The following is a 14,721-nucleotide window of genomic DNA, read 5'->3' on the forward strand; positions in this document are numbered from 1 at the left end:
AATCTTTCCGGACGCGCACCCTAACAATACGTGTCGCTACTGTAAGGATATAGTTTGTGAGGAACCCTTTTGGACCCCTGTCTCCTGTTCACGCGCGACTTGGACCATTCGCCCGCTCGATCGCTGGGGACACGCAGTTCCAAGCCTCATTTTGGATAGCGTACGTTCCCCGCGGCCGCTGGCGCCGGCGCGACGCGGAGCCTGCTGCTTGCTCGCGTGGCTCACGTTACGCCGTGCGCCGCGCGTAGGAACAGTGCCTGAGGATCGGGCCCCTCTCGCCCTCTCTTCGGCTTCTCTCTCCTTCAGCATCGGAGGTACGCGGGTGCTTTCGACCGACAGTTTGACTTTTGGGTGCTCTTGGCTGTCGGACGTGCGGACCCACTTGGTCCCGCGCCCCTCTGAGCAAGGCGGCCCCTTTCTGTGTGGCGAACCTGCTCGGAAGAGCCAGTGTGCCGGAGCAGACTTCCCGGGAGCTTTCACCCGTAGTCTGCGACTGCCACCCCAGTGCCGTATTCCTGTAGTGTACGCGCAGCTTCGCCACACAGAGAGGGGCCGCCTTGCTCAGAGGGGCGCGGGACCAAGTGGGTCCGCACGTCCGACAGCCAAGAGCACCCAGAAGTCAAACTGTCGGGCGAAAGCGCCCGCGTACCTCCGATGCTGAAGGAGAGAGAAGCCGAAGAGAGGGCGAGAGGGGCCCGCTCCTCAGGCATTGTATACGCGCGGCGTCCGCACGGCGTAACGCGAGCCGCGCGCGCAAGCAGCAGGCTCCGCGTCGCGCCGGCGCCAGCGGCCGCGGAGAATGTACGCTATCCAAAATAAGGCTTGGAACTGCGTGTCCCCAGCGATCGCGCGGGCGAATGGCCCAAGTCGCGCGTGAACAGGAGACGGGTGTCCAAAAGGGGTCCCCACAAGCTAGCCTTGACCGCATGCTCTGGGATTGTCCGCTTGCGCCGGTGGCCAGGACCACCAAGGAAGAGTGGGACCGAGCTCTACGCAGCTCGGACCTTGAAGCACAGCTCTGGGCTGTCCATCGGGCCCGCGACGTGGCTGAGGGGCATGGCCTCTCTGTCCCGACGTGGGAGCGGCCCACTGGGCACTAATCGCGCTCACCGACGGACCTCAAGAAAGTTATTCATCCATCCGTACATCGGGAGCTCTAATGATTCCTCTAAAAGTATAGACTTATGGTTTGGCTCGTGGTGTTATACTCCAAAGTGCCTAGGCGTGCCTCTTGATGTGTATAGCGTAAGTGCGCATTACTGGAAAGAGCGAGTCCCAGAACTGCAACGTCAAGCTGAGACATTTCTTCCACGCCGCCTCTCAGTTTTTAAGTAAGCTGAAGCTTGCAATACATCTTTAGCAACAAACTTTCATCTGAATTGCAGGTTATTCACTGTGAAGGGCATAACGCACAACGATCTCATCGAATTTTCGCAACCTTTATATGTTCCTCCGTGTTTTTAATCAATGACATGTGATAACCTGTTCATGCCGGTTAGTGCTAGCGTACTGGGATGGTTGCTCCTCTATCTACGGCCAACGGTTTCTCGCTTCTCCTTTTTTTGCAACAGCTCGCATTTCATAATTCAGTCAGTCTTGCAGCTTACATTTCGTAATGTCTTACGTGATTTAGTTGTTCCTTCCGAGCTTTCTTCACGCCCGTGTTTGTGGTGGTTTAATGCATAAACTTTACTTCGCGGTCTTTTCCTTCGAGCCTGGTTTTCCATCGAGTACTTGTACACAGTATCGCGCAAGACTCTATACAAAGACTTATTTTCCACCCGTTTTCCGCCCCCATATTAACTGTCATTATGTGTTCGTCTTTCAGGTCACAATTTATTAGGAGTTCGCCAAATGTATGTTCCTTCTAACTGAATAACATTCTTTTTTAAAATCCACTCTGAAACCTTGCCAGTGAAAACATGGTTGCAAAAAAAGGTATCTCCATTTATATCAACTGCCGTCTACGTAATGTGCTGGAGGCAATTGAACATTGTTTATTAGCTGCAAAGATGCCATCCGCTTTTGAGATATACATCAACCCACACGCTGTGCCAAGCCTGTTTCTAACTTCTTTCAATGATGAACTAGTTGGTATGTCTTTCCTGATGGGGATGCGTATCTTGTGGAAAACGCGCAAGCAAGGGTTGCAACGCAGAAGCAATTATATCTTTATTTGCTCGAATGGATATCCATCTTTGACGGGGATACGCCCACCTATCGAAACATAGGTCAGCCTTTTAGACGCATGTTATCCCTGTTTGCAACTTTGATACCACAGTGTCCGATTCCATCTGTCGGCCCCATTCATGATTTTGGGATACCCATCTAAAACACATTTATGATGAATGTGGCATTACACCAAATTGGTACCTCATACTGGGGAGGTGTCTAGACTTGCCGCTTTTCTAGTAGAAAGTATCGTTTTGAAGAAACCCCTGGAAATGCGAAGAGCGTCTGTTGGGATGACTCTTGAGGCTGTGCAATAGTATCTGCTTACTGCCACTAGTTCACCTATGCGTGGTTTGCACCACTGCGCCATATCGTCCGTAAGTATGATAGCAATAGTTTGTTTACGACGTGTTGATTCTTCATGACACTGTGTGCACTGTAATACATACCATAAAAGAATAAGTCGACAGAGCACGTGGTCGAGGAGAAAAAAACTTGCGGATGTCTATCGGTAGGTCCGCTGTTAGAATCCCTCTGAACTACAATATTTTGTTTACTTTACTTTTTGCATAAACATCTCGGAAGTCACTTGGCCATTACTTCTGAGGACAGCCAGAAAAATAGGGCAGTGGTAGAATGAAATATACGGCTGCTAACTGAAAACGTAGTTTGCCTTTCGGCAAAACACCCATTGGGGGAAACGGTGCAATTGCGAAAAATCACCTATGTTTATTGGTTTGATAGCTCGCTCAAGAACCTCTTTCTGTGGGTGTAAGCGGGTCAGTTATAGACAATAAACAGCATTAAGAGTACAATTTCTCTTACTTTCCTGGTTATTTTACAAACTTCAAGCAAGGATTCTTCTGAAACGTGTACCATTCACCAACGTGCACGTGTAGTTTTCGCCAAAAAACTGGCCAAATAGTTTATTTTCATGTTGAGTATTCACAGAGGTGAGGAGGAAATGTACAATATATGAGTGCGCATCGTTGCTGCAATATGTATGCTTTGTAGAATCAAGATAAGCCCCACGTTGGAATACAGTGCTTGCATTGCAATCACTTGCACGCACTTTCTTCGTAAGCGTGACGCAGGCCCGGGGCTTCCACCATAGCCTCTGTCGCTTAGACTACGTGTTGGCGCAGAACCGATCCACTCAAGCACTAGTTTTTTTTTTTTTTTTCAGTCATGTCTGTGCGGCAGTGAGGAAAAGGCGGTTCATGGGACGGCTTTAGAATTTTTTACTTCAGGAAACTTTCTTCTTTTTGAACACCCACTTAATTTAGAACTGTTCCAGTGCATCCCGTTATCCCTAAATGGGACATTGTATTCCGCGGTTCAACAGCAATAAACAACCTGTAGGTTTGAGCAGGCAGTGTCAAGTGCTTGCCCAAATTGAGCCCAGACTGCGTATTTAATGTGAGCACAGCCTTAGCCATGCGCGTAGGCATCCTGTCAGCATGGTGTAGTCACAGTGAGCGAAATATTGTTTCTGGTGTCAGTAACAGAACCGCAGCTGCATGTACAGTGACTGCATAATACCTGCATTTCTAGAAGACTTGAAGCTCACTTGGAACCAGAAGAGTATGTGAGAACACTTCGAGTGCTGATGATTCCCCCTGATATATCGCACGTATGCAGCAGGAGGGACGCGTGTATGGAGTGAATAGGATGACTGTGTAGTATAATATCTGTAGATCTCAATGAAAACCTCGTTTACCCTTCGTTCGTCACGGCTCCCCAGAGAGGTCTAAGCACGTTGGAAGGCTATTTACACAGCGTATTCATCCTTCTTGTAAAATGTTCAACATGTGCACAATGGGATGGGGACACATTCCTTCGCGAGTTTCCTTTTTCTGAGATGGCTTGCCCCTTCCCGGTAGGCGCAGGTAGAGCGGCTGTACACAAACGCCTCAGTAAAACGTGGCGCTTTGCAAACACTGAAGAAGAGAGCATGCTCGGAGCCGACGCCGTTATAAACGGCAACACTCGTTACTGCTGCTTTCGACGAAGCCGACTCCTGCTTCCAGCGAATTTCCGTTGAGGCATTTCTTGGACGTGTTATGCTCTATGAGGTCGACAGGTACGCTCTTGGCAATGCTGTTGACGCCGTTCTTCTGTACTTCACTTTTAACTTCGTTTGACCGCGAGCCTTGTTTTTGTAGCTGAGGCATGAAGGCTAACTTCTCGAGTGTCGCCGTTGGCCCTTCGCAGGAGATAAAGAGGAAGTAGCTCAAGATGTAACTCCAAGTCACGACGGAGAAGCACTGGGACACCTGCGTGATAATCGTACGGCAAGTTGGAACAAGATCTCCTTGTCTTTGCATGCAGCAATTTTTCTCAAGCCGTATTCACAAAGCATTTCATGCGCTATAGGCAATGGAGTTCTTGTTGTTACAGGCAAGAGTAAATCACCATAACAGATGCACTATTAGCAACGCTGGCCCTCCAGTTATACACTATCTATATGAACAAAAAAAACCTTTGTGAACTTGGCTTCTTATTGGTTTAGAAATTCACATTGGCGCCCAAGAAAGCGTAGTTGCAGTAAAATATCAGTAATTTTTAATATTCGTCGATCGTTTCTCACAAAGCAAAGTGTTGTCTGCATCTGTTTGGCGAGATTTTTTAGCAAGACCTGTATGAATGGCAGAACATTGAACATGCCATTCACAATAACTCCCGCCCCCCCCCCCCCCCCCCCCCTTCCCGCCCTTCTCTGTCACCAGAGGAGGAAGCCTCCTAAGCAAATCGAAGGCTGCTAGAGGCGTTGTCGTTCAGAAATCACCCACAGAAGCTAAAGAAAGGGACGTTAGTAAGTGCTATGATCTTTCTTTAGAACCACATTAGGGATAACTAGGTTCAAAATTTCACTATATAATAAGCCGTTGCCGCATTTTGCTACATGTTGCTACATATTTTCTCTGAAATCGAGTTTACAAAGAGCCTATGCTTGGTGAGCAGTGGTTCTCATTGACGGCTGTCCTCATCATAATTTAGTTTGTGTAGGCGCATTTTATTTTGAACCATACTTGCACGCGACCGGCTTTTTGAATCGGAAACTTGTTCCCCACTCCAGGGAAATTTTCTTCTTCCATTCGAGGCAGGTATTTGTGGTGACGTGGCACAGAACCCATTCCCGTCTGCACCATAATAACAACCTTGCAGTACGCGTCGCCCTATGTCCTTTCTGTTCACTGGTGTGGTACCCATGATCAAAGCATTTACATTAAACCTTTATTTTTTTTTAGCAGGAGCTGCAATGGCGCCCAGTTGCGTAAAAGAATAAATACAATGACTTCTTTTCTGAAGAAAAGAGAAGAAACCAGAAGGCTCGAAATGCGAAACACGTTTTGAACCCCATGCGCTAATATTTTTTTTACGATTTGCGTGCGTTTTGCGCAACTGTGCCATGATCTCCCACCGACGAGCCTTCGCCAAACTCTAGATTTCAAAAAAACGCTGCTACATCTCAAAATGCATTTACAGCTATAATACTTGGCCAGGCGTAGCAAATATCGAGACATGAATATCACAGCACAGAAAACAATTCCTACTTAACATTCAAACTCACGAATATTGTACATAACTTTTCTGTACAAACTTTAAGGTGATTATAGCCTGCGGCAAATTCAATTGCCAAGCTATACTGCTGCACTAAGACTAAAAAAAACGGGCGCTACTAAAAGCTCGCTCTGCCATTTCTACTATGTTTTAAGCACTTGCAACATATAATAGAGGTGAATGAGATTATTTGAAAGGAATTGCGGTAGGCACGTACATAGACGCAATGACTGCTACGTATAATTAGTGCTATGGGCTTTAAAGAAATAATGACATGATATTTTTGCCTGGCTTCTATTTCCTTACTGGACACCCAGTAATTACCCTAAGGAGCCTCAATTCTACCTGAGCGCAACAAATGCTTATTTACCGCAATTGTATTGCAGGAGACGCTCGGGGGGAGCAGTTGCCCGGCTTGATAGCCATGCTAAACCCACCTGTTGCTACAACCCAGCATGCTCACCACTACCACGTAATCGTTCACTGCGACCAGTTCAAAACGCGCCCCAGTTGCAGCGCGGCTACGTACGTGAAGCACGATGCTATTCTCGTCACCTAAACCTGATGTGGAGTGGTACTGGTGCTCGGGATAGTTGGCGCATAGTTAGGCTTGATGCAATGGCGCGAAAGAGAGGAGGACAAGAAAGCGCATGAAATGTAGACCACAAGCGCCAACTTTCAGCTAAGTTTATCCCGAAAACGGCACACACATATGTTCAATATCCACCCAACAGCGTCAACTTTGCGATAATGATTGACACGTTGGTTGCTACACATGCAAAAGACGCCACCAAAAATAAATATTTAAACATTTTCTCTTAAGAAGTCTAGTTCGCTTTGCGATAAATGAATTGATGGAGCCCTACCAAACTTTTGTCCTTCGTTTTTGATAAAAAATGCCTCGATGATTTTACACGTTAACTTGTCCATCTCGCCTTTTAAGAAAGTCACGCGGTCTCGATCTGTGTCGCAGCCACATATTTTGCAATATCGAAGTGAACATTGCAATTGTCGCGCACATTCAAGTTGTGTTCTCTTGCACTTGCCCTGTCGTTGAAACAACGACCGGATTGACCTATGAATACCTTACCAAAGCTTAGTGATGAAATCCTATAGACTACATTTTAAGTGCATTTTGTACACCTAGCCGCATATTGCTTAACCCATTCTTGTCTTTTCCCATCTTAATTTGTCGATGTGATTGCTGATAGTTTAACAGGAGATGAAAAGAATGTTGACATTGTAACCATATCGGATGCCAGTTTCTTTAGGAATATGAGCGTTACAGAGAGGAAACAAAGCAATCGTTCAAGTACAATATTACCAAAGAACCTAATCGATTACAAGTAAATAATTATATATAATTGATTACATACGAGTCTGCAAACAAGTCACGCGCCACCCCCCTTGGTAATATGTCTGTTAAAAAAATTAAATTATGTGGTTTTACGCTCCAAAACCCTCTTCTGATTATGAGGCACGCCGTAGTGGAGGGCTCCGGAAATTTCGACCACCTGAGGTTCCTTTACCGTTCACCTAAATCTACTAAGCACATGGGTGTTCTCGCATTTCGCCCCCATCGAAATGCGGCCACCGTGGCCGGGATTCAATCCCGCGACCTCGTGCTCAGCATCCCAACACTATAGCCACCGAGCAAGCACAGCGGTTAATATGTGTGTTTAGTATGTGGCCCGCCCAACCCACGGCCTCCACCCCTCGCTCTACCAGTCCCTTCTCAAGTGAATTCCACCCCCCCCCCCCAAAAAAAAAAAAAAAAAATTCTGCCTACGCTACTGCTTTGAAGACATGGCCTTTGACCTCTGCCCCGCCCTGACTGGCGCGCGTTTGAGCTGCTTGCGATACCTCGTGACGATCAGGTTTCGGGGACATAAATCCAACGTTGCGCTACACTTGGCGCACGTGGCGCATGTTTGGAACGGGTCGCATAAAAGGGTTCTGTAATTATTTGTGGCACTCTTGAGAAGTATTGTCAACTCCATGATTATGGAGTTGACAGTGACCTATAAACATAAAAATAAAGTAAAAAGGAATACGCCACATAAAATATTCGTGTCGGTACTCAGTTAAGTGTATAACAGCACGGTCAATGTTGTTTGGGTAGCGTCGATACATATCTGGCGAGGCCCTATAAAATTACGCATCTGAAGCTGGCCGCAACTTCACATTCCAAGCAACGTTGAAATATGGATTTGGGCCGGAATAAGACAAAGAAAGAAAGCAGAAACACTGACGATGACACGACATACTATTTTGTAGTGGCCATGAAGCAATCAGGCCATGGAGCATAGCAGACCTCCAGGCTGCGGCGGCCGCATTTCGATGGGTGGCGGAATGCGAAAATGCCCATGTCTCGTGCATTGGTAGCACGTTAACGATCCCTTGGTGGTAAAAATTAATCCGTAGTCTCCCTCTACGGCGTGCCTCATAAGCAAATCGGGGCTTTGGCACGTAAAACCCTAGAATTCATTCATTCATTCATTGATAAGGCAGTCCTGGGGCGGCTTGCACGAACGCTTCATAATGAAAATACTAACGAATTTAAGAATGCGTTCTTGTGTGGACTAGGCCTTCTCTGTGGAACATTTAAGAACGCGTTCTAAAATTCATTATTATTTTAGTTGTTAAGCGCTCGTGCAAGCTGCCCCTGGTATTCGCAAAAACGTTATTACGCTAGAACTGTTCGCAAGAGCCGATGCAAACGGTCGTGATGTCAGACATAATTAGCGAAGGCAACCGGCCATTGACAAACAGTACTTACGTACAAAAGGCTTTACGAATTCGAAAAGCTGATGCGCTCTATTCCCTTATTCGCAAACACCTTTTGCGCTAGTGTTATCGCAAGAGAAAAAATTCAACCAATCCTATTGTTGCACATATGATTAGTGAAAACGGCCGACCTAGGGCAAAAATAATTCATGAACTAAAGGCTTTGTGAATTTGTCTCCAGGATCGAATACTATCACATCCGTTTGCCTTCGTTCTTTCTATTTTGTTTAGGAAATTACCTATGCGAAACAAATCATACTGGTGCGCCGTGCGCTCGTTATGAAGCGAAGAGCAGAGCTAGAAGTGGTGCGAGTTAAAGCTCTTACGCAAAAATTCCTCATGGGAGCGAATTTTATCCAATCCTCACGCTTGACATAATGAAGGAAATATACGTGCATTCAGGCTGCATAATTATTCCACATGCCTTTGTGTAAACATTTTTTTAAAGATAAAATGTGAACGCAACCCAAATATGGGATGCAAGGACAGTAAGCATCAGGAACGAAATCTGACGAAGCTTTTGGTTTGTAAGTGCTGTCTCCAATTAACCAGCCGTCTCAGAAAATGAAACGTGCCTCACCACGAAGTATAGAGTTTGCTGTTAGAAAGCACGTGCCAGGTGTGCCCAAGTTTTTTATTTCAGGGGTACGCTTGCTGAAACTCACCAGCGTGAAGTGTGAAAAGAAGATGCGCTCTCTGGAGGTGTAGTAGATCAGCGTAAAAATGGGGGAGTGGACGAGGTACACGCCGAACGACAACCGACTCAGAGGCACGAACGCACCCCAGGACAAGAAGCGGTTGACAAATCCTTCGTTGGTGTCGTAAGAAAAAAAGAGAGAGAAAGAGTTGCACAGCAAAATTAGAAAAGGCAATTGTGTCACTTCCTGCTAAACAGGCGCATGTCTTTTACTTGATACGCATTGCGAGGAGGTTACATCTCGAATGAACGGTGAAGATCAGAGCTATAACTTTATAATCGACACTGGCAGATAACTTGTATGTGCAAAACAGTTGCGATGCTTACTTCAGAAATGGCTCACTTTTGTAGCAGAGCTTCCATTATGTACTACCTTGTTTCCATTAGTAAGAGGCGAGCAGAAACTATAATCGTTTACTGACGATTCTCCAAGCAATACATCGTACATTCTTCTTTTCTTATCTCAACTTTTACTTTCTGGCCATAACTTCGAAAGCATTGAATATAGATTGTTCAGAAGCAATGTCAGCTAATCAGTTTAGCCGATAATCTCTCCAAATAAGAGGTGTAAATTTCTTTTGTCCTCGAAAGGCAAGCAATTTATCTCTATTCTAGGCCTGTGAAAGATGCTGCGGAGCCGTGAGGTCCTGCAGATATTTTTTTCTTAGAATTATGTCTACGTCTAAAGAAGCGTTCACACAAATTACAACTACACCTGAAAGAATGACCACGATTATTTCCGTGTGTGTACGTAGTCTCACCTCCTCTGCCAGTGGCGCAAGCGAAGACGAACCAGGCGAGGCAAATGGACCACAGGATGCGGTCAGTGAAGGCAACGAACAAACGTCTGGTTTCTGTCGGCCGTTGGTAGCTTCGGTACCACTCGATTTTCATGAACATGCAGTACAGGCCACAGAACAGGGAGATGCACCAAAGCGAAGCTTGTATAATCTGTTAGAAATTTAAAAAAATTAAAAAAAAAACTCGCAGGCGTCAGAAAGTTGACAAAAATATAAGAAAAAGGACCCATACCCAAGAAAACCACATTAAGTTCAGAATAAGTGACTGTTGAGCTGGTCGCTCTAGAATTTTGAACATGGTAGCGCAAAGTTGAGGACAGACACAAAGAAAACATATACACACACAAAAAAAGAACTCGTTCGTGTTTGTTTTTTGTTTCTGTCTGTCCGCGAGTCGTCGCTAAGTTGCAATAGTTATGCCCTATTAAGTGTGTAAATCGCATACTGTAATCGCATACCTTGCGCGGTGAACTATGCAGGTTGTCATGTACACAACAAAATTTTCGAACACGCGAACTCGGCAAATCCGTTAAGCCAGCAATGTGTTCCTTTATAGGCATCATGTACTGAATGAATATTCAAGCATTTGAATATTTGCCAGAGAAACGCAGGGCAGTTTGGCAGCGTTTTCTTGAAAATATTTCCAGGGCCAGCGTAGATTTCATGGATAAACAAAGTTTTCAGTTGTCACGGCCCTTACTTTGCCGACCTGCATTAGTAAAGTTAACCTACTTCTACCACGTCGGACGGGTCAGTAAACCATTCCTTTGGCACTGAGGGAACCTTGATTTTTAAATAAAAAAACTTGTAGTTCGCTCACACTAATGCTAAAGTGCTCATCACGGTTCCGAGTAGGTTATTACCAAGAGGCTGCGTTCTAACGCCTAACTAGGTTCGCATCTTGTTGTGTGGCTTGAGCGAGACCAGACAATGCTCAGCGCTGCGGCCGACGAAGTTCGGCCGCGGCACTGGCACGCGCCCTTCCTTGCACGCAGTAAAATATGTGCAGATATGTTTTTGGGGATTGCTTTTATATGGACACTCCGTGCGAATTTCCGACTATGCCGTGAGGATCCGTATAAGGTCCAACTGCGCAGTGTGCTGTAGGGGCGAGGGAAGGCATGCGAGGGTGAGCCATGAAGAATAGTAGCGTGGTGCGGCGGCGCGTTCTAGCGCGCGCATGCGAGGAAGGCGGGGAGGGTGCGCTCCGACTTCTCGCGCGCGCGCAAAGGGGCGAGCGGGGAGATGTGCGAGCGCTAGGAGGGGGAGGGGCCGGGTAGCACGCGTGTCCGCTTCTATAACCCCGGCCGCGGCTGCGCATGGTGTGGCTTAGCGCGGCCGCGCGCGTTTTATCTTGGGTGTAATCTGCGGTAGGTTCGAAGGGTAGCCGACCCGAGATAGCCAATTGATTCGTGTGCGCTCTGTCCTCGGGCGGCTGGTTTGCGTACAAGGGACAGGCAGCGCGAAGGGCAATTAGAGAGTTTTAGAATAGGGGCCCCAATATTTTGGGGCCACAAAGAGCTTTGCGGGTGTTAGCGTTGGGGCACGCAGGAGTGAAGAGCTTTAGAATAGGGCTTTGCGTTTGCAGATAGCGTCTTGCGCTGACAGCGCCACTACGGCGTCTAAGAAAAACGATTAAAAATAATTAAATAAAATATACCATCTTATGATATGAATAGTAATTTTGACTTGCGTGTATTCGCGTTTAATTACAATTTAGAGGTTATTCTTCAAGCAGCAAACAATTAGTTGTGCTTAGTTTGGAGCAACAAAACCAACTTTACGTGCCTTCACCAGCCAAGCTTAGCCGTGTTAGGCCTACGAGCCATAAAATCCACACACGAATTCGGAATCAGCGGCGTCTAATGAATCAATCTTCATAACACACGCTAGTTGAGAGAAAGCGATAACTGCAGTCACTTCTCCTAGCTTGCGAACTTCACGCATTACCGCGAATCGAACCCAGTTTGGTGCTAGGTTAGAGCCGCCGCTTAGATGGGTGCCGCCATGTTTGTTGACGCAAAGCTTTTGGGAACGCTATTTGAGCTCTCGCTAAATCGGTGAAATAGCGTTCCCAACGCAAAACCCAAACGCAGTTTGCGTCTCGCGCATGCGCAGTGGCTTCGACGCTACTTCTTTGGGGCCCCAAAACGTTTGGGGCCCCTATTCTAAAACTCTCTATTGACTCACCGCCGCTGCCGCTCTTCATCACGTCAGCCTTCTGACAGCGGGTGTGCGTGTTTATCGAGTGATATGTGTTCATGTTTTCTCGTGCGCGAGTGCCGACGGGCTTACTAATTTATTTAGTAAGCGAATGCTTGCAGCAGTTTAAACAGCCAATAAAGCTGGTATCATTTAATTACTACTAATAATAATTTACTTCTACCACTAACATTATTATTAATAATTATTACAATATAATAATAGTAATAACTTGCTATCGTAATCAATGCTTCGCTTTTCTTGTGAAACTGCGGCTTTCACATAAGGTTCGACGAAATGTTGTAAGAAAAGGGTAGTGTACAATCCTAGTCGCATTAAAATAAAAAGCTCTGTTCGGCAATAGCTACCTTTGCAGCTGCTGAAAGCGCAAGAACTGCGCTCTACTGTTGCTAACCATGAGACGGTGCAGGAAAAGATGGAGTAGAAGTTCGCGCTGTTATCCTAGGCGCAAGCTATCCGCGTGGCACGCGCAACATTTATTGGCACGTGCGCTGTAAGAATTGACCACGCGTCCACAAATTAAGAAAACAGTTCGTGCAAGCAAAACAACATTTGGAAGACGCTACGTATTCCGGGGGTAATCTGCAAGGTATCGTAGATGGATTGCGATGATTTCTGCGTTGGCAAAACTATAACTTTAAAAAAGGATTCAACAGCACCTGAACAACGTCACAAAATGCCATGCCACCTCTAATGCATAAGGGGAGCATTACATAACCACTAGCATTAACGGATATTTTTTTGTAATCACGAGAGAAAAGCGTGTATCTTCGCACCTGCTCTAAGAGTCAGCATGCATACAATCGACAACACGCACAATAACTTGGGCGCGGTGTAATTTTCCAGAGATGTGCGTGACCTAATGCATAAATTGTCGGACGCTCTCCCACTGCCCTTTATTGTGAACAAGGCAGAAGTAGGCATGCGCTTCGAAAAGCCAAGTATATATTTCTTTATTTAAAGCTAGGCTAGTGCTCGTATTATATTGATCATACGGTCCCTGATCAGCAAGATACAGAGCGGAATGGGCATCCAAAGAAAATTAGGGGTATTGTTATTTCCCCGTCAAATTTATTCAACGTTGTTTTCGCCCGATATTTTTCTTATTTCATTTCAACAGTACAAGAAATGTATTCTACATTCGATTAGATATAGTAAATAAGAGCCCACATTTACAAAAATGTCTTACAATACAATTGTTTAGAAGTGTTATTTCCAGCCAATACTGATGCTGATTATTAACGAAGGCGGCTGGCCAACGGTGTTGGGCTCTTTCGAATGGCAAGATTTGTAACTTTGGACTTTTTCTTTTTCTTTTTGAATATTTACAAACGATTTCATTCTAAAATCTTACTGTTAACCTTCAACAAGAGAAAAGAAACACTAATGCCTGCGGATTACAGAAAGCTAGGGTTACACGGTTAACGCTATACATTGCATTCCTAATATTGGCAAGTTGGTGCTCTACAACGTTCAGTGACTTAGTTGACCCTTAATTGCGTGGAAGAGAGCTTTTCAATCATTCGGGCTAGCACAACCTCGGCCAACGCCCCTTGCCACAACATCTCTTGCCACACTCATATTCGAGAGTTCCGGGCTAAGACATCCCCGGGTGTCGGTTTCTGATTGCTGCGAACCATATGCCAGGTATGACGTAGACAAGCTTACCTTAGAAATCTTCGCCTTGCCGTACCTCTGTACGAAAATCAGGGTGATGCAACCGGAGAAGTAGCAGACTCCGTGGTAGAATGGAAGCAAGTAGTAGTTGTTCAGCGTGTCTGCGACGGTGCTGTAAAAGAGATGGAAGTGGATATTGTGACTGGAGCATAAGTAATGCTATTCCGAGAAAATAGACCCCAACACGTCCGGCTATCCTAGAAACATTATCAGTAAACTCCAGCGACGAAGAAATGTAAACAAAAGTTAAGCTAGAAAAAAAAAGAAAGACGGAAGGCCTAGAACGTCACGCATATCATATTCTGTGCATAGACAGAGTGCATGACATGTCTGCCGCACAAGGATACGGCCCTGTGTTTTACTCAGCATATATTGGCCACTCACCCGCACTGTCAGCACGTGCAATGCTATGTCGGTAAATGAGAGGAAAAAAATAAAGAGAACAAATCAAACTTATACGGCGCTCGGAATAAATTCAAATTACTACCGGGGCCGTATTATCTAACCATTGCTTTCATTTTCCATTATTTTTCTCTTTTGTCGTTTGCTGGCAGAACGCCACGCCTATACGTTATCGCACATGCTTATCCGCCACTCGTAGCAATGGGGGATAAATAAAAGGAATAGAATTGCCACAAAATTATTCTTACGTAATGCGGCACCAAATAACACATATATGGAGGTAGATGAATAAAAAAGAAGCCTGAAAGCAGACACGTAGGCACGACATGAAAACAGCCATTTTATACGCTTACTAATTGACATGGATCTTACCGTGCGAAACCTGCACCTTGCAATGGT

General features: G+C 45.7%; 1 protein-coding gene across 1 annotated transcript; it reads right to left on the reverse strand.

The window, feature by feature from the left end:
* Window positions 1-3,434: 3,434 nt before the first annotated feature.
* Window positions 3,435-14,349, reverse strand: LOC126548363 (nose resistant to fluoxetine protein 6-like). Its single transcript, XM_050196504.2, has 4 exons — window positions 13,912-14,349; window positions 9,982-10,171; window positions 9,189-9,331; window positions 3,435-4,448 (listed from the first exon to the last, which is right to left on the reverse strand). Exons 2-4 carry the CDS (start codon window positions 10,118-10,120, stop codon window positions 4,146-4,148), a joined length of 585 nt encoding a protein of 194 aa, XP_050052461.2. The 5' UTR covers window positions 10,121-10,171; window positions 13,912-14,349; the 3' UTR covers window positions 3,435-4,145.
* Between the last annotated feature and the right edge of the window lie 372 nt (window positions 14,350-14,721).

The sequence above is a fragment of the Dermacentor andersoni genome, chromosome 1, assembly GCF_023375885.2.
Source record: "Dermacentor andersoni chromosome 1, qqDerAnde1_hic_scaffold, whole genome shotgun sequence".
Classification (NCBI taxonomy): Eukaryota; Metazoa; Arthropoda; class Arachnida; order Ixodida; family Ixodidae; genus Dermacentor; species Dermacentor andersoni.

Coding starts and splice junctions, on each gene's coding strand:
- LOC126548363 (XM_050196504.2), bottom strand. CDS start 10,120: ATGTTCATGAAAATCGAGTGGTACCGAAGCTACCAACGGCCGACAGAA. Junction 9,332..9,981: donor TTGCGCCACTGGCAGAGGAG/GTGAGACTACGT, acceptor ACACCAACGAAG/GATTTGTCAACCGCTTCTTG. Junction 4,449..9,188: donor TCTTTTCACACTTCACGCTG/GTGAGTTTCAGC, acceptor ATTATCACGCAG/GTGTCCCAGTGCTTCTCCGT.